Below are 20,213 nucleotides of genomic sequence, written 5' to 3'. Positions count from 1 at the left end.
GTTGAATATTACTTACCTACTTCATATACAGTTTTATAGTAGTAAGTAAAGTTTTCAGTGGTTGATCCTAGGGTGCTGTAAGATTCTAAATCATTAGAAGATAACACGTTGCATAAAGCAAGAATGACTTGTAATCTCACCATCGATAAATATTCTCTTTTTAGAATTGTTATGTTTATTTTTTTGTTATTTATTTTTTATTTTTGTCTTTTTAGGGCCGCACCTATGGCATATGGAAGTTCCCAGGTTAGGGGCCATATTGGAGCTATAGCTGCTGACTTATACCACAACCATGGCATGCCAGATCCAAGCCATGTCTGCAACCTGCACCACAGCTCACAGCAATGCTGGATCCTTGACCCACTGATCAAGGCCAGGGATCGAATCTGCGTCCTCATGGATACTAGTCAGGATCATTACCACTGAGCCACAATGGGAACTCCTGTAATGTTTATATTTTTGAAGAGCTTTTTTGAGATAGAATCAGTCATCAACAATATTCTTAATAGTTTTTTGGTTGAGATCATTAAATACACTACATGCTTCTAGGTTTTTGGCAAGTGCCCTTTACTGGTTTTATTAGTTCCTTGTTTGTAAGAGGTTTATTTATTTTTAATCATGAATGACTATTTATTTATTGAATTTTTTTCATTCATTTTAATTTTTTTTTAAATGATTGTGTTTTTTTTTTTTCTTCTTTAGTCTGTCACTGTGGTAAAGGGCATGAATCTTTTCTTCAGTGTTAAAACAACCTAGCGGCCCTGGGACAGCCTGATGTTAGGTTTCTAAATTACCGTTAGATTTAGTCTGTTGTCTTTATTTTTGTCTGTCCATTTTTGTTTATCTTTATTCATGACTGAGATTGGTCTGTAGTTTTCCTCTTTGCACAGTTGAACCTTTATTGAGTTTCTGCTCTTTGTACCACATTCTGTGATCTGACAAGTAGACTGTTTGTATTTCTTCGACTCTGCATTCTTTGTGGTGGTAGACATCCCACGGTTACCCTTTTCAGTGGTGTGATATTTTACCATGTTGTGAAGTTTTTCTTACCAGTCAAGATTTTAAATTTTGGTTTAAATTCTTCTGGGATCAAGTCTGTTAGTTTTATTTATTTGGGATCTTTGTTGAATTCAGAATCTGTTTTTAGTTGTTGAGTTCTTTTAAAAACAGGTTACTGTTTAAAAACCGTTTCTTTTGTTTTTAATGAGCAGAAGCCGTCAAACGTTAAAAGTCAGAGAGCACAGTGTGTTGGGACCCTATGTCGATGGACTTTCTAAACTGGCTGTCACAAGCTACAAGGTAACAGCATCTTTTATGTAAACTATTAAAATTCACTGTAGTAAAATTTTTGATTGTTGAATTTGTGATCTTTTTTTGAAATTAAAAAAATTTATGATGGCATCACTTAAACAAGTCACTGTTTGTAGAAAGCTTTATTAAAAAGCTATCTATGGCTATTAGGTCAGTTTAATTTTGAGAGAAGGTTTACATAATTGCAAGGCGTACCTATTCATCTCTTGTGAGACACATTTTTCCCATACTTTATGGGCTCTAAAATTGTCATATTCCTTACAGTTATATCTTAAAATGATAAATGGCAACATTTTTTAGTTCCCCAATAGTGCATAAAATAATGATACTGCTTATGATTTTGTTGATTTAATGAAATAAAATATATGAGTTGAATAGTTGGAATTTAAAGCCTGTTTCTGATTTGAGACGGTCACTCATTGGCTTTAGTTATTACTTCTCTTTGTTTTCAGACTTCACAGTTCTGCTTAGTGTGAATCCTTTAGACTTTCCTCTCTGGGGAAAGGGGGTGGGGTGAGCTGTGATGTAATATGCAGTGAATTATGAGTCAGGGAATGTTATCTGGTGACAGTCCTCTCATACAACTCCTGTATGACTGTGGATCATTTACTCTGTCTCACCAAGCGTCTTTGTCCTCATTTTTAGAATGGAAATTGTTTGGTTGTCTTTATCTTTTGAGGTAGCTTCTTTAGTTCCTTTTTTATTAATCAAATTCTATCATTTGAGCAATGATACTTTGTTCAGTAAACATTAGTTACTTTGTTTAGTAAACATTTATTGAACACCTATCATACCCCAGACATTGTGCTTGCTGAGTGGTAAAGAAAAAAAAAAAATGAATGAGATGGTCCATTCCCTCAGGATGTTTACAGATGTTATAAAAGTATTATAAAACAATAGGCTTTTTTTTTTTTTTTTTTTTTTTTTGCTTTTTAGGGCCGCACTTGTGGTATATGGAAGTTCCCAGGCTAGGGGTTGAATCAGAGCTGCACCTGCCAACCACAGCCACAGCAATGCAGGATCCAAGCTACATCTGGCATCTACACCACAGCTAATGGCAATGCTGGATTCTTAACCCACTGAGCAAAGCCAGGGATCAAACCCACATCCTCATAGATATTAGTCAGGTTCATTGTCTCTGAGCCACAGCAGAAACTCCATAAAACAATATGCTTTTAAGTGTAGTGAGAGGTGCATGTTCAGGATTTGTGGTAGTTTGGAGGAGGAGTATCTAACTTAAGTGGATATGTAGGTGTCCAAGGAGAGTGGTACCCAGGAAGGCTTCCTGGAAGAGGTCAGAAGAGATAATGCATGTGAAAGAAAAGTCTTAGAAAACTCCAGGTTATCATATCATTTTAGGTATTGTTATTTTAATAATGATTATTTTAGAGCTTTTTTATGCAACAGTGGAGAGGTTTTTTGAAAGTTCAGAGAGATTGGAAAGAATTAAAAGACATTTTGTTAAAAAATTAAAAGGCTCAATAAAGAATTTATGCACAGGTAACAGATTAAAAACCAAGGAATGTTTAGGTAATTCAGAACCAATGAATAGAAGCAGGCTAAATAGGAAAAAAGTTTTTACGTAACATGTCAGAATTCTAAGATTTAATGGATCAAAAATGGATTTGGAAAGGAGCTAGAAAATTGTGAATTTTTCCTGTTGTTTTTTGCTTTCTGGTGCCAACTTATACCTCTTTTTGCAATATTTTTACTTTGAGGCTTTTTATTTATCACATTGAATTTGTCCCTAAATGTTACTATTTTTCATTTATATAGCAAAATAGAATCTTGGATTTTCAGTGTTTTGCAACATATGCAATATATGTTGTTAAATGCAGTTGGCTGCATTTAACAACAACAACAAAAAAATAAGTTCTTTGGAATATGAATTATTATCTGTTTTGTTCATTATTTATACTCAGTATCTTAAAATGTATCTTTCTTGTAGTAGGTGCTTGTTGTAGTATATCAGACAAGTGAATGAATGGTGAGAGGTCTAGCATGGTGAGTCCAAAGGTGCTCTTAGGAGCTAGATTCCTCCCAGCTCCCCACATAGAGCCAGCTCTGTAGTAATGCCCTTATTCTCATAGTTCAGGATGGGCTCAGGACCAAGATCTGGTAGTGTGACTACTCTGTTTATGTGGCTTCCCAGATGACTTTTTGTCTCATTTGCTAAAACTTAGTTAAATGGACTGACTGAGTTGCAAGTGTATCAGGGAAATGTAGTCTTAGTTCAGCTGCAGTGTGCTCAACTGAAGATGGGGTCCTTTCCCTACTACACTGTTGGTGGGAATGTAAATTGGTGGAGGCACTATGGAGAGCAGTATGGAGGTTCCTTAAAAAACTGAAGATAGAGTTACTACATGATCTGGCAAATCCCACCCCTAGCCATATATCTGGAAAAGACAAAAACTCTAATTCAAAAAGATACAGGCAACCTAATGTTCATAGCAGCACTATTCACAATAGCAAAGATAGGGAAGCAGCCTGAATGTCCATCAGCAGAGGAATGGATCAAGAAGATGGTGTGTGCATATGTGCTCATGTGTGCGCATGTACACACACGCACACCTGGACTATTAGCCCTAAAAAAGAATGAAATAATGCCATTTGCAGCAACATGCATGGACCTAGAGATTATCATACCAAGTGAAGTAAGCCAGTCAGACAAATATATGATATTGTTTATATGTGGAATCTTAAAAAAAAAAAAAAGATAAAAATGAACTTGTATACAAAACAGAAATTGATCCGCAGATATAGAAAACAAACTTTACCAAAGGGGAAAGCTGGGGAGGGATAAATCAGCAGTTTGGAATTAACATGTACATATACCTATTTGCAAAATAGATAACCAACAAGGACCTACTATATAGCTCAGGGAACTATACTCAGTATTTTGTAATAACCTATAAGGGAAAAGAATCTGAAAAGGAATATATATACACACACACATATACTTATATATATACACATATATACATATATATAATCTGAGTCACTACACACACACATATTTGAATCACTTTGCTATACACCTGAAACTAACACAATATTGTAAATCATTTATACTTCAATTAAAAAAAATATGAAGTCATTTACTAGAAAGAAGAGGAGACGGGATGAAAGGAAGCAACTGGTAGCCTCTCTCACAAGTGTATTTTTCTTTTTCCTCAGTAAAATCCTTGTAAGGTAGATGATGTTATAGCTCTATTGTTATTTATAAAACTAAATTTAAGATTGCTTAAGTAACTACTTTAGAGCTTTTTACATTGAAAACGACGAAGAGCCCTTGATCTTTCAAGTGTATCATGCTCTCTGCTTTTTAGCTATAATGGCAATGAAGTAATACATCTGTGCGTAAAATTAGTCTCTTGGTGTTCTCATTTTTTAAAAACAGGTCTGATAAGATATATACCAGTGTGGTTATATAATGCTATTCCTGCATGAAGGGGTTGAAAATTATTATTATTATTATCTTTTTTTGCTGTTTATTCATATAATCTAATTTGATCTAATAATTAACTTCTCTTGTTTCTATTGCTGTAAGTAAAGAAACTAAGTTTTTTTTTCAAGTTTCTAAATTAGATGAGCATTGGCATGGTGTATTTGTCCATCTTGTGTGGCTCAACATGTAGCTTCTAAACTTTTCTAACTTGGTCAGAGCTGCCACTTTAGTCTACATTTACAGCAAACAACATATTTTATTGGCATTTTCAGAGAGAGTATGGCTGTGGTACTCTATGGGGCTTGATGTTCATTGAAGAACAGAATGTCAGCTCCAAATGTGGTTGACTAAGTAGTGAAACTTGGAATGCATTTCATAGTATAGCAGAGTTTTAATGTTTATTGGGTAACTAAATGTGTGTCTGTGCCTTATTTCTACTTAGGATATCGAGTCATTGATGTCGGAGGGTAACAAATCCCGTACTGTGGCTGCAACCAACATGAACGAGGAGAGCAGCCGGTCTCACGCAGTCTTTAAGATCACCCTCACACACACTTTATATGATGTGAAGTCTGGGGTAGGTATTCAGATATGTGAGCCTTTTTTTTTTTTTTTTTTTTTAAGTTTCTAGAGTGGATCATTTGTTTACCTTACTCCCTTCAGGTGTCAGATGACTTAAAGTCTTAGCCAGACATGTGTATTAGTTAGGACTCAGGATAAGAAACAGAAGCCACTCTAGATAAACAGAAAGAGACTTGATGGAGGGAACTGGATGATTACAAAGTTGTTGAAATACCTTTTGAGGAGTGGCTTCTAGACTAATTCTCTAGGAATACCCTCCAGAACAGCACAGATCTCCTCCAGCGAGAATGGTCCTATCTCTAGGCCGCCCTCCAAGCTGTGAGTTCCAGATACACTCCAGAGCTGTGATCCAGGACATAGGAATTCAGTGAGGCTGTCTCTTAGAGCCCTGGAAGTTGGAGAATGTGAGCTGGGACACTCTTTTAGGAAAAATCCTATATCCATGCTCCTGCTTCCCAGCAGGAAAAAGCCAAAATGGGCTAGAGGGATGACCTCCACTTTGTGTCTGCTTTCTAAATCTTAACCAAATATAACTGATTGACAGAACCTAAGTCACTTTCTGAACCTTGCTGCAAAAGAGTCTGAAAGATGTAACTTTTAACTCTTCAGTTAAGGGAAGTTGGAACAGAAGTTGTACAAACTGATGGCCCACAGTCTCGGCCACGGCATTTTTTTTGAGCTTTAAAGTCAAAACTGTGTAAGCTCATAATATTCTAGCTGATTTAGAGGAGTTTCTTTTGAAGTATTACCTTCTGTAGCTCAGTATTAGAAGAAATAAGTTGTGGACTTCCCGTGTGGCTCACAATATATCTACTTGGTGTTGCTTCTACAGTGGCTGTGGCTCAACCCCTAGCCTGGGAACTTCCATATGCCGCAGGTGCGGCCAAAAAAGAAAAAAAAAGGGAAATAAGTTGTGTTGGGGAACTTGGACTAGAAGAGTGCTAGATTTGTAGAAGCAGTTTTTGAGCATTTGTTCTTGAAGCTTATGAAGCGTAAACAGAGCCAGAGATGTTTGTGCTTGTGAAAACTTCTGTGTTGACTCATACGTTTGTGTTTTCCCTCTTACTTTTTATGTGAATTTTTGCTTGTTTTATTACTATCCTCTAGTGAATCAATTTCAGATACCAAAAGCTAAAATGATCACCCTGGCAAAGCACTATATTTTGGCAAGATTTTCATTTGCTGAAAGCGTATTTTTCTTCTTTTACCATCATAGCAAAATTAGTATAACAAAAAGTCCTTTGTTTTCTGTTTCCTTTTCAGCATAAAACAAAAAACATACCAGCTTTTTTTAAACCAAAAGTACTTTTGACTTGGGAGGCTGAATGTCCTTTTGTTAGCACTGTGTTTATGTCTGGAAATAAATACAAATGTATATTTTAAAGGAAAGTTTTTAAAAAAATAACCCAGTCTATAGATTAAGGCATTGCTTTCCTGCATTTCTTATATTGCTGCTGAAGTATATGTTATGTGTGTGATTTAATAATAGAACATTTTTGGTAAAAGAAAATGTCAGTGTATATGATATCTTAATTAGAAAAGTATGTAAATTTAATGTCTGAAATTATGAAACAAGGGAATCATGAATAATGTGAAAAATTTTAGAAAGCATTGGGTTTTTGAGGGATCCTTCTGTCGTATAAAAGTCAAGATTTTTTTATATGGTAAGAAATGCAAATGTTTTCCCTCAGGATTATTGGTAAATAAATGTGAAATTTAAAGCATGGTTTGATATATTAAAATCAATACCTTATAAATAGCATTTTGTTTACGTCTCTATGAAAATTTTTTTTCTTTTTTTAGGTCTGCACCCGTGGCATATGTAGGTTCCCAGGCTGGGGGTCGAATTGGAGCTGTAGCTGCTGGCCTACACCACAGCCACAGCAATGCCAGATCCGAGCCATGTTTGCGACCTACACCACAGTTCATGGCAACACCGGATCCTTAACCCACTGAGTGAGGCCGGGGATTGAACCTGCATTCTCATAGATGCTAGTCAGATTAGTTTCTGCTGAGCCATGACGGGAACTCCTTCTCTATGAAAATTTTGAGTTCCCTTCGGGATGTACCATTTTGGGGGAGCACCATTTTTCTGAGATAATTTTCTGTCTGGATTGGTAGTTGTGTGTCATTTTGTGTGTATCTGCTACTGAACTGAATAGTTTTCTTACACTTTTCTTAGTTTGTAACAGCACACACTACTTTTAAAGTAACAGTATATGCTTTTTAAATAAAGAATGTAGATAACAAACTCATTCGATGGGGATATATCACTTGCTGTATTCTTTAACTTTTTGTTGGCATTTGTCTGTTTGCTTCCTAGACATCTGGAGAGAAAGTGGGCAAGCTGAGCTTGGTTGACTTAGCTGGCAGCGAGCGAGCCACGAAAACAGGAGCGGCAGGTGACAGGCTGAAGGAGGGCAGCAACATCAACAAGTATGTTTGCCAGAAGCTGCCTCTGTGGTTTTATTGACTTTATGGCCAGATGGGGAAATGTCTTTAGTTATTAAAAGAATAGGATTCTTCGGAGTTCTCTTTTGGCCCAGAGAGTTAAGGATCCAGCGTTGTTACTGTCCTGCCTCGTGTCGCTGCTGAGGCACAGGTTCCATCCCTGGCCCAAGAACTTCACATGCCAAAGAGTAGGATTCTGGAACAACTGAGGCTATATAGAATAAATAGTTTAGAATTTTTTTTCATATATCTATCTTTAAGGGCCCAAGCCCATTTTATGTTTTGTTGCGATGTCTGCTCGGTCTGACTGAGGAGCAGAGACTTGGTCAAGTCAAAGGTTTCTTAAATGCAGCCCTATTGAGGTTTGGGGCTAGGGAATTCTTTGTCCCAGGGAGTGGTCCTATGCACTGTAGGATGTTGAGTGGCATCCCTGACCTCTACCCACTAGATAGTGGCAGGACCTGCCACTTCTCTCCCTGACCCTGAGTTGTGACAACCCAAATATCACCAGACAGTGCCAGCTGCTGCCTGCGGGGACACGGTCACCCTCCAGTTGAGAGCCACTAGTCTCAGCTATGGAAAAGAGCAAAGATAATCGGACTATCAGAGGCCAGCTGTGGATCTTGGTGTGGGTGTCACTGTCTGAACAAACAACATGTATACTAACCACATTGAGCTTTCCCTCTCTCTTTCTCTCTCTCTCATTTTTAAATGCTTTTTAGGGCCACATTTACAGCATATGGAAGTTCCCAGGCTAATCTGAGCTGCAGCTGCCAGCCTATACCACAACCACAGCAATGTGGAATCTGAGCTGTATCTTCGACTTACACCACAGCTCATGGTAATGCTGGATCCTTAACCCACTGAGTGAGGCCAGAGATCAAACCCAAATCCTCATGGATACTAGTCAGGTTCGTAACCTGCTGAGCCACAGTGGGAGCTCCCAAGCTTTCTCTTTATGACCGCTGTGGTGCTTATTTATTCAAGGAAGCTTGGGCTTTATAAAGTAATATTTTGTGCACCACATTCTTTATATGATTGTATTTTCTTACCTTAAGCTAAATTGTTAGCTCCTTGTGGGCAGGAATCTTTTCTGTCCTTGTGGTTCCCAGGAGAACACAGCAAGGAGTCAGGAGTAACCAACTTGGGGTCATAGAACACCATTATTCAGACACGGTGCTATCATATATTTATGTGAAGGGTCTGGCCTTTTTTTGTGCTATGTTTTATTTAATTGTATTATGTCTGTGACCTCCTTTCTTAAAGATAAGTGGTGTTTGTGTCATTATCCTGACCTCATGGTTTGTAGCGTACTTTTTTTTTTTTTTAACAAAAACAAAAAAACAAATCAATTTTATAACTTATAATAGTATTAGAGGGATATCAGCTTTTAGACTGTTATTATTTTTTTTTTTTTAGACTGTATGTTTTTTTTTTTAACCTGAGCAGCAAAATGCTGACAGCAGTGCTGTTCTCATGTGGGTACAAAGGCATCTGGATAGTCAATCTTGTGCTAAAATGTGACATTTGATATGCTCAGGTTTTTACGATTATTATGGTTTGTTGCACCATGCAGGTCCCTCACAACCCTCGGTCTGGTTATCTCAGCCCTAGCGGATCAGGGTGCTGGCAAAAGCAAGAATAAATTTGTTCCATATCGTGACTCAGTTCTCACTTGGCTGCTCAAAGTAAGTTTTTTTTTTACCCCCTTTCTGGGATGCTCTTGGTGGTTGGCAAAAAGGAATAATAAAGAGTAGACTATTAATTTCTCCCAATTATATTTCCTGTATTGGTGTTCAAATTTATAATCATTGGACTCTTACATGATTGTCATAGTTTTAATGGATTAAGCATTGGTTTCTCTCTATTTCACCAAAACCTGGAATCAGTGGAATTTGGGGGCATGCTGAGATTTTGGAGACTAGAACAAGGAACTAGCCTAATCTGAAAGCTGAGCGAGTCATAGGAAAGGAGTTTCCATTGTCTTCCAGCCCCAGCTGGACTGCTCCATCCTTCTCACAATCTCCTTTTGTTTAACTGACATTTTGGACCTTGTTTATTTCTTTCAGTTCAAGACTATTCATGATCATTTAAATTTGCTTTCAGCCTCTTAAGGGTATTGTTTAAGGATACAGAGTAGGGCACATGGGACTTCCCGTGGGGCTTGCAGCATAACTAGTCAGCGTTGCTTCTACAGAGTAGATAGAACACATGGTCATTCATTGGTTAATTGATTTAGCATGAATGAGATAAGTGGCAATGAGAAGAAGAAAACTGTATGAAGTGCTGAGAGGAGAATGTAAAGAAATGCAAGACTCCTTGCCCTGTAATCACTCAGAGCCTAGTAAGAGAGAGAGATGTCCACATAATACCATGACACAATTGGTGATGCCATGAGAGAGAAGGAAATGACATGTACTAGGAGTTTGATGAAGAGAGAGAGAAACTATTTCCAGGTTTCTTCCAGTCTTCAAGATTACCTTTAGTCTTGGTAAAGTTGGTGTGGCGGATTGGCACTGGGAATTAGAGGATGTAAAATCTAGTGACAGTTTAACTCCTTTTAAAGTTTCCAACCTAGAACAAAATATTTTACCTAATGCTCTTAATTTTTTTTAAATGGAAAAATAATTTTGAGTCCTATGTAATTTTGTGATAGCTTATTTTCTCATCGATCAGTAATTTATAGAGTTTGTATTGTGGCACAGCAGCAGCGAATCCGACTAATATCCATGAGGATGCAGGTTCAATCCCTGGCCTCGCTCAGTGGTTTGGGGATCCAGCATTGCCCTGAGCTGTGGTGTAGGTCAAAGACGTGGCTCGGATTCCACGTTGCTGTGGCTGTGGCTGTGGTGTAGGCTGGCAGCTACAGTCTTCAACCCCTAGCCTGGGAACTTATATATGCCACAGGTGGAGCCCTAAAAAGCAAGAAAAAAAAATTTATTGGACTTCTCCTGTGGTGCAACGGGTTAGGGATCGGCATTGTCACCACAGTGGCTTAGGTTCGATCCCTGGCCCTGAAACTTCCACGTGCCATAGGTGTGACCAAAAAAAATGTATTCATTGAATACCTGTTACTCATTGAGCTAGAGGTTGAGAATATAAAGATAAGTGAAGCATAGGCAGCTTGGTGGAGGACACAGCTTTGGAGTTACTCCATAACATGTTTAGAAAACTGTGTTTGTTGGGGAAGTAGGGTTTTCTCTTAGTTTCTACACTCCATCAAAGGGTTGGTAGTATTCAACTTTACTTTCTAAAGCTCTGCATACCATTTGAGCAAGCTTTTAGTAAGTAAAATTTTCCACAGTAGAAAATCAGGTAGGTTACTTATTACTTGGCCAAAATGCAATACAAGTAGAAATTTGAAATAAAAGGATAAACAAACAAAAAATGATGATTAAAAACCACCCATAAATAACTCTTGAATTAAAGGGATACTATTATAAAACATTTTTTTTTTGTCTTTTGTTGTTGTTGTTGTTGTTGTTGTTGTTCCTATTTCTTGGGCCGCTCCCGCAGCATATGGAGGTTCCCAGGCTAGGGGTCGAATCGGAGCTGTAGCCACCGGCCTACACCAGAGCCACAACAACTCGGGATCCGAGCCGCGTCTGCAACCTACACCACAGCTCACGGCAACGCCGGATCGTTAACCCACTGAGCAAGGGCAGGGACCGAACCCGCAACCTCATGGTTCCTAGTCAGATTCGTTAACCACTGCGCCATGACGGGAACTCCCTATAAAACATTTTATTACTGAGGAAATCACTGTACAATTTTCATGTGTCAATAATTAACCCTGAGATCTCATTTGTTTGATTTCAAGAAGAAATCTTTATAAGATACTCCTTCCTCCCACTTTCCACAGAAACATTTTCTGGTCATTGGTGATTATTTCTGAATGTGCCTGATTTAAAAGGCAGGATATTTATTGTCCTATTATGACCTGTTGCTACTTTAGTCTGTTTAACTCAAGAATAAGAAATACCTTTTTTTTTTTTTTTTCTTTTTTTATTAATTGTCTTTTGTCTTTTTGAGGGCTGCACCCATGGCATATGGAAGTTCCCAGGCTAGGGGTCTAATCGGAGCTGTAGCTGCCGGCCTGCACCACAGCCACAGCCATTCCAGATCCGAGCCATGTCTGTGACCTACATCACAGCCCATGGCAACACCGGATCCTTGACACAATGAACAAGGCCAGGGATCGAACCTGCAACCTCATGGTTCCTAGTCGGATTAATTTCTGATGCGTCATGACAGGAACTCCAAGAAATATCTTTTGTGAAGTTAATTGACAGAGTTAAAATGGCCTCGGTTAGCTATTGAGTGACTATCGAGTAGGCTGGAGGCCAGGAGAAGTTGGTTTAGGAACATCAGGTACCATGCAGATTGCTTCATGGGCTTTATCACCTTCCTCATTGGAGGGCAGATGGTGGTGTTGCCGTATTACAGATGCGTCTGTGAACACAGAACAAACAGCAAGTGCTAGAACCAAAATTTGAATCCAGAGCTGGCTTTACTGTCCATCTTCTTGTGCTTAGCTGTGTTCTTCTTACCAAAGGTTTCTTTTCATCAGAAATAGAAGCACCACAGTCCCTATTGTGGCTCAGTGGATTAAGAATGTGACGTAGTCTCTGTGAGGCTGTGGGTTTGATCCCTGGCCTTTTAAGAATCCAGCCTTGCTGAAAGCTGTGGCGTTGGTTGCATAGGTCTCAATTGGTTGCTCGGATCTGACGTGCTGTGGCTGTGGCCAGTGGCCAGTGGCCACAGCTCCAACTTGAGCCCTAGCCCAGGAACTTCCATATGTTGCAGGTACAGCCCTAAAAAGGAAAAAAAAAAAAAAAAAAAGAAAGAAAGAAAGAAAAGAAATAGAGGCACTTTGCTTTTACCAAATAATGATAGAAACTGTTGAATATACTTGAACTTGAAGAATAAAACTAAACAATTGTTAAAAAGCTCAGGTTATCTCTTCTGTTTAATAAAATTGGGCTCTAATTGTAACTTCTCTGTGTTAATTCTTATCCTAAAAAAATAATAGTTTTCCTTGATTTTTGTCATATTTTCTGTGAAACACTACGTGACCTTCTTTACCATGTTTTACTTTTGTAGCAAGATTATAAGTAGGGGCATTTTTGTAAAACATATTGCATGGTTTAAACAGTTTTTCCCAAAGCCTCTTGGGATCCATTGATAGGCAAATAATTCTCCTTTGAAGTGCCTTTTATGTCCTTGTTGATTTTTCCTTCTTTCATTCTTAATTAGTTTAACTCTCCCTGATTCTTGTTTGAATTGGTACTATTATAGTATAACTTTTATTAAATTCATAAAACTGCTCACCCTTTATAAGATTTGCACTTTCTTTGTAAAGTTTTGTTTTTTGCATTATTATTATATTGTGCATTTGATGTTCCAACATCTCAAGTCAGAGAAACTCATCACACTTGGTGATTTGGTGGGAGATAGACAGAAGTGCTCTTCTCTCAGGGAGGGTGATGCATTTGGTCATTGGAGAACTATTTCATATTAAGGTGATTTTTGCTTCTCTCTATAACTTTCTGAATATAAGTCTCTTAACATTAAATAATTTCTGGTAATGAATGCTCAGATAATGAACATCTTTTGAGTTCATCTACTTTTTTGCCTTCTTACTTCCACTTACCTAATGAATAATGAAGGCTTCTTCTGTTGCCTGGGTGATCGAAACATCTTTCTTGAGCTTTCCATTCCATACTTGAGAGTTAGGTTGCTGTCTATCTAAACTAATGCTCTTCTTAAACATAAATCTCTTCAGTAACTCTCCAGAGGCCCTTACGATATAGTCCAAATTCTTTAAAGACTTGTGGTTTACCAGGCCCCTCCATACTTGTCATTGTTCAATCTTTGCTTCTTGACATTATCAGTGCTAGCTGAGCAATGAGTACTCTTACTTCTAGGACTTGGCTTTTGACTCTGCTAGGAACTTTCTTACGGCTTTCTTCAATCCCTCTTCCTACTTCCCACCTCCATCCCCTTTACGTGGGTGATGCCTTTTCATCTTTAGGTGTCAGATGTTACTTTCTCTGGGAGTCTTTCCTAAACTTTCAAGACTAGGCTTTCTGTTTTGTTTTGTTTTTTTTTTTTTCTGTTTTCCCAGACCATTGTGTCTTTATCCCTGCTTTAGTTCTTATCATACAGTATTTGCCCACCAGCATTGTCCTCTAGATGGTAAACTCTATGAAGAGATGAATGAATGAATAATTTCAACTCTGCTCTGAACTAGCATTATGACCTTTGTTAAGTTCTGTCAGTCTTCCTGGGTCTCATCTTCTTCTCTGTAAAATGAAATAATTTGATTAGGTAACTTCAAAGAGTTCTTTCAGCTTTAAAAATTCTGACTTCGGAAATTAAGTTTCATTCTTGTGCCCATTTAATTTGCAGTTGCCGTGTTAGAAACAAGGCTCATCTGATTTGCCTAATTAAACAATTAAAGCGTAAACAAGAAGCATTATATTTTCTCCTTGAATGAGTGCCAGTTCTTTTCTTGCTGTTTCCTTTTTGCTAATGGCATGAGGCCATTTTTGAATATAAGCATATTGTTGCTCATGCACAAGGGCTTTTTAAAATATCAAGTATTGTTGTTTGCCAAGTTTCCTTTTCTCAGCACAAATTGAAGCACAATATGCATACTTTTCTCCTTTGGTAGTTATTGTTACAAATCGCCTTTTACCCAATAACATTTGCTGTTCGTGTGGGCTAGGAGAATGCCGTGATTCTGGAAGGGCGGTGCTGCACCATGGTGTCGCTAGTGAACTGAATTCCAATCTGAAATGTAATTCCTGTGATCTTGGTATATAACATTTGAATTTCATTAGCATGCATGGGATTCTTCCTGACATTTTTCTGGAAGTTGCCAAAGCTGAGCACCGGCAATGTGAAATCAGTGTCTAGAAGCGGAGTGAAGCAGGCAATCATCCAGGCTTTGCAGAAATCACCTTTGCTTCTTAAAAGCCCAGATTACTTATACTCCCTTCCTTTTTCATGCATTGAAGAGTATTTCCTTCAAATATATAACTATCTTAGCTGTATTTTCTGTGGAAAACCAAATTTTTGGTAATGGATGATTAAGTGGATATATCGTTTGTATTACATTGAACTGTTAGTAATATCCAGGGACTTATCTTGTTTCTGGCATGAGGACAAAACAATTTGGAAAGGTGTCAGGTCTGAACTCTCTCTGTGTTGCCAGGTGTTATTTTGTTACCATGCTAGTATGGGTAGCTTTGGGGGAGTGGAAATCATATTGGACTGGAGAGTAGAATCTCAGGCTAGAATGTTTTTAATTTACTAATTCTGGATCTTTAGGCAGGGTATTTAACCTCCTTAGTTAGAACACACCTCTGGTCTTTCATTGGTCAAATGGGGATTCTAATAATCCAGTTCAAAGAGACTAGGGACTAAATAGTATATGCACAAAAGTTGTATAAATCACAGATAATCAAATAAATTTTAGATATACTGATACTGGAAAAACTTCATAGCTTCAAAAGTAAGAATTTTGTATTGGTTAATGTTGCCCAAAGATAGAGTTGGCTTTCTTGTGATCTAATGAATGCCTCATTACTGACCTGTTTGGGTGATCTGTCTAATATTGTGAACCTACAATTCACTGCTATTCTACTACTGAAAGGGGCTAATTGAATCTATTCTTCAGGGTAGGTCTCATCATAGGATGATGTATTAGTAGTTATCTATAGCTGTATAACAGGTGGACCCAAAAATTTAACAGCTGGGAACAGCCATCATTTGTTATCTCATAGTTTCTCTGAATCAGGATTCTGGGTGTGGCCTAAGTGGTCCTAAGTGGGTCTCTCATGGCTCTAGCCTTGGCCAGGCTGTGGGGGTTGGATATGCACCCCTAAATGCTGGTTGGCAGGCTTTAGTAGATGTGTGTCCAAACTCACTCCTGTGGTCTCTTCCCAAGACTGCCTCACCTCATGGCAGTGGTTCCGCTCAGCGTCAGAGTGAACACCCACAACAAAAGCCATTCTTCTGTAATCGAATTTCACACGTGGCATGCCATCATGTCTGTATTCTCTTACTTAGAGGCAGATCAGCAAGTCCTGCCCACAGTCAAGGGAAGGGAAGACATAGGGGTATGAATTCCAGGAGGATCGGATCCCTGGGGCCACCTGCCATGGCTGGATTTCATACAGCCTTTGTGTGGTGAAATGGTGTGGCATAGACTTGATTTCCCAAGTCCCGTTTTGTAATTCTGAGTTTTATCTTGTTATTTTTAATGTTCTCAAGGGAAAGCCATTTTTGAAAATTTGTTGGATCCCATCCTGAAGCCCATTTAGTGGTTTTGTATAATGGAGATGAATGTCTTTTTTCAGCCCCTTGTCTGAACTCTAGAAGTGGTTGTGTAGAACTTGAAGCCTGTTTTAGTAGTTTCTGAAGAGCTGTCAGAGGAAATAAAATGAAGTACCTTCAATGTTTCTTTTGTTTTTTAAGACTGTAATTGTACCTTATGTTTTAAAAAATTTACAAGGTGCTTGATAGCTTGTAACAGCACCACTTTTCTGAGCCATTATTTAGGCTTTACAGAAACCTCCAAGTACATGGTGTTATGGACTGGATTGCAGGTATTCACTCTTTGACCAAATAGTATTACGGTTGTTCAGTTTTTCCAAGGGAGATTTTGTAGGCATTTAAGAAATCATCCTTTTTTATTATGGGCTGTCTTATACTATCATGTTGCCCATTAAAAGGGGACAAATTGACTAGAATTAATTTTTATTAAACTAAAATTAATGTGGGCTTCATTGTATTTCCCTGTTCTTTCGCAAAAACCAAAGCGCCCCCTAGCAAACAAAGTAGCTTGCCGGAGAAGAAAGCGCATGGTTCTTGATGTCAGTATATCTGTATTTAATTCTGGCTTTGTCCTGAAACATGTATTTGACCTTGGGGGATTATCTCGTCATTTCTGACTTCCAGCTTTCCTATATGATGCCTTAGCCCAACTGTAAAATGCTAGTCAATTTCTTTTCTCCTTTAGGACAGTCTTGGGGGTAACAGCAAGACAGCCATGGTGGCTACTGTGAGTCCAGCAGCTGACAACTATGACGAAACCCTTTCAACCCTGAGGTATGCGGATCGTGCCAAGAACATCGTGAACCATGCTGTGGTGAATGAAGATCCCAATGCACGAATTATCCGGGAGCTTCGGGAGGAAGTAGAAAAGCTCCGTGAGCAACTGACCAAAGCAGAGGTATAAGGCACAGCTGAGCAACACTGTATGGGTCTAGAAAAGTCTAGCAAAGCTAGAACTTCAATTTTCTCCTCCCAGCGCCGTAAGTACTCCAGTTATAATTTTTGAATTTCCTATAGGAAGAGAAACTTGAGGTGAGTAATAAAGGAAGACAAATAAATTGTCATGGCTGAAATTTAGTTAGTTTTTATAGGTGTAAAGGTATTGAATAGGAGGAAAAAATAAAGGGAATTGAGGAAATGTTTCTTTCCACAGTATAGGCAGCAGGCAAGAGAAGACATATAGTAGAAGGGAGAGAGAGAGACACTTGAAACAAAATAGGTACAACTTCATATTAGTGCAGCAAATGGTGGCAAGTAGGCACAGACCAATGGGAAGAGGGCTCAAACAGATTTTTGTTGTATCATATGTTCGTGGGTTGAAGTCAGAATAGAAATCTTAAGGCATTCTTATACACCATAATAATCTGGTTTTTCCATGTTCTAGGTTAATTACAGTGCTCTGTTTTCACTGTCCTTTGTACATTTTATAATGTATGATGTTTATGTTCTATTACTGAATTTCAAACCTACACAATTCTAACCGCAAATCAAATACTTACTCTTTAATCAAAAGTGGAATACGATGCTACTTTAATTAGCGTTTCTGTTCCTACGAGTTCCCAGCACTCTGAGACTCTTTCCTGGGCTTGGGACCATAGTAAGCCCTCTTCTTTCTCATGACCATTTTCGGGTAGTAAATCAGTAAATTACAAAGTATAAGCAGTTATCTTGATTGTATTTTTCCCTGTTGAATCATAACAGGAATAATTTTATAGTTTATCAAGATTTCTTTGAAATTTTGGTTCTTTCTTCCTGGTGTCAGTAGCACCCCATCCAGTTTGCAACATGTGCAAATTTAGTCTGTGTATACTTGGGTAAATATCCACAGCCATCAGTAAAGAGTAGAATCAATAGGCATGTGAGCTTATAGCTTGAACTTTTTATCTCCATAAATGTAATTAGTTCTCATAGTAGCAACAGGTTAGAGAAAAAGGAAAAGTCACATCTACCTTTCAAGCCCATGAGATGACTGGGTGAGACTAGGGGACCCATACAGTCTGGATGCTGAAGTCGACAATGGTCCTTATGTCTCGGGCAGTCAGGGGCCTCAGCAAGCTGTGGCTGAGGGGGCCAGGCTATTCCTCTTGTCCTCCTGGGTTTAGCTGATTCTTTTCTCAGGGCGTTGCGTAGACATTTAATGAAATAAACATTTTGCTTATAGGCAATGAAATCTCCAGAGCTGAAGGACCGGCTGGAAGAGTCAGAGAAGCTAATCCAGGAAATGACTGTGACCTGGGAGGAGAAGTTAAGGAAAACCGAGGAGATTGCCCAGGTTCGTGCTTCCTGCCTCAGGAGAGAGGAACCTCGTGGTAGTTGGCGCAGCACAGCTCTGATCGTGTTTGTGGTTCTTTTCTGATTATTAGTTTTGAAGATGGTAAACGTAGCACCATTATATAAGATCTGAATCCATGAGTCTGTACTTTACAGAGTTAAACTGTAGGATAAAGAAGACATAATTACAATTAATTGTTCATTATGTAAGAAATTTTTTTTAGGGTCATAAAACTTTTAAATGAAATAATTACTTTGTAGCCTCTGGCTCTTAACACTCGTTTCTCTTAAGTGCTTTGCAGACCTAAGGAACTTACCCAACTGCAAAATTAGTAGTAGAAGATATTTAGGCTATGAGCTTCTTGCTTCCATATGATAGCTCAGTAAAAGTATATGAAATACCTAAATCTGAGGTGACCATCTCTCATTTTTAGGCCACTTATTATAGGTAGAATTGCGAAATCTTGGAGTGGGAACATAAACATTTAGAGAAAATCCTAAAATGTTCAGTTATCTACTTAGTGAAAGGTTTATTCTATGACTTTCCTGTTAGATGGTTATTCAGCCTCTGTTTTATAAATATTTATGGCAATGTTCAGCTCAATACCCTGTTGAGCAGTCTTTAATAATTGGACAACTCTGATAGTAGCTCTTTATTTTATTTATTTTTTGTTCTGTTTTGGTTTTTTTGGCCACATCTGTGGCACTCGGAAGTTCCCAGGCTAGAAATCACAGTGACAACCTGGATCCTTAACCTGATGAGCCACCAGGGAATTCCAGTAGCTCTAAAATCTTTCATTCTTTGATTTCTGCTCATTGGCCTTAGGTTTGTTCTTCCAAAGCTAAGAAAATAAGTTTTCCACCTGTAGGCAGTAACTAATGATAACTGATACATACTGATATATTTACATTTTGAGCCCTATGCTCAGCACTTTTAAATACAGTATTTATTTAATCCTCCCAACAGCCCTGCAAGATAGGGACTATTATTACCCAAAGAGTTAAAGTCACCTCTCCCTCTTCCCCTTTTTTTCCTAAAGTTAAAAATCCCTAGTGTTTTCATCTGTTCTTGGATTAATGAATAGAATACATAGAACTTTCTACTTCTTTTGTTACCTAGTAGATCCCATCTTTAAATGTGCTGTCCACACCCAGTTGATATATCAGGTGTCGTAGGACAGTAATGCTATAATGTAACATAAAGTGGATGTTAGGTTTATGTTAGTGCAGACTATAATTTGATTTTTTTGTTTGTTTTGGTCTTTTGTCTTTTTAGGGCCACACCTGCGGCATATGGAGGTTTCCAGGCTAGGGGTCCAATCGGAGCTACAGCTGCCGGCCTATGCCTGAGCCACAGCAATGCCAGATCCAAGTTGCGTCTGTGACACACACCACAGCTCACAGCAATGCTGGATCCTTAACCCACTGAGTGAGGCCAGGGATCAGACCCGAAACCTCATGGTTCCTTGTCGGATTTGTTTCCTCTGCGCCATGACAGGAACTCTGAGAATTTGATTTTTAAACATTTTTTATTACCATCTTTTTCAAAACAGATAAAAATAAGAGTATAATCTAGCCACATATGCCCATCACCTGATTGCATTAAAGATCAGCATATGACCAGTCTTGCTTTATCTGTATCCCAGCACTTGGTTATTTTAAAGCATATCCTTCAACTTACACAGAAGAGAATACACCTGTGTGTTAGCTTTACTTCTCATTACATACTTTCTGGTTTTCATAAATTAGGGTTATTCTAATAATTATTCAATTTGGGACTAGTTTGAGCATTTTTGAGCTACTCCGA

At 38.3% G+C, this 20,213-nt stretch overlaps 1 protein-coding gene across 7 annotated transcripts in view; it reads left to right on the top strand.

The window, feature by feature from the left end:
- The window catches only part of KIF13B (kinesin family member 13B), a 201,901-nt gene that overhangs the window by 74,867 nt on the left and 106,821 nt on the right, over positions 1-20,213 (top strand). For all 7 annotated transcript variants that reach the window (XR_014828434.1, XM_084997781.1, XM_084997778.1 and 4 more), the window contains 6 exons: positions 1,212-1,299; positions 5,202-5,336; positions 7,665-7,777; positions 9,369-9,480; positions 16,821-17,033; positions 18,297-18,407. Coding sequence is in view for 6 of the 7 variants with exons in the window: in XM_084997781.1 (XP_084853907.1) it covers positions 1,212-1,299; positions 5,202-5,336; positions 7,665-7,777; positions 9,369-9,480; positions 16,821-17,033; positions 18,297-18,407 (772 nt within the window). In the remaining variant the exon portion in view is untranslated. The remainder of the gene's footprint in view (positions 1-1,211; positions 1,300-5,201; positions 5,337-7,664; positions 7,778-9,368; positions 9,481-16,820; positions 17,034-18,296; positions 18,408-20,213) is intronic.

This window comes from Sus scrofa, chromosome 14, assembly GCF_054392235.1.
Source record: "Sus scrofa isolate SSC_HxYL_T2T_F1_AM1 chromosome 14, Sscrofa_HxYL_maternal_Yorkshire_Landrace_v2.0, whole genome shotgun sequence".
NCBI classification, from domain to species: Eukaryota; Metazoa; Chordata; class Mammalia; order Artiodactyla; family Suidae; genus Sus; species Sus scrofa.
This window is presented reverse-complemented; position numbering and strand designations above follow the sequence as displayed.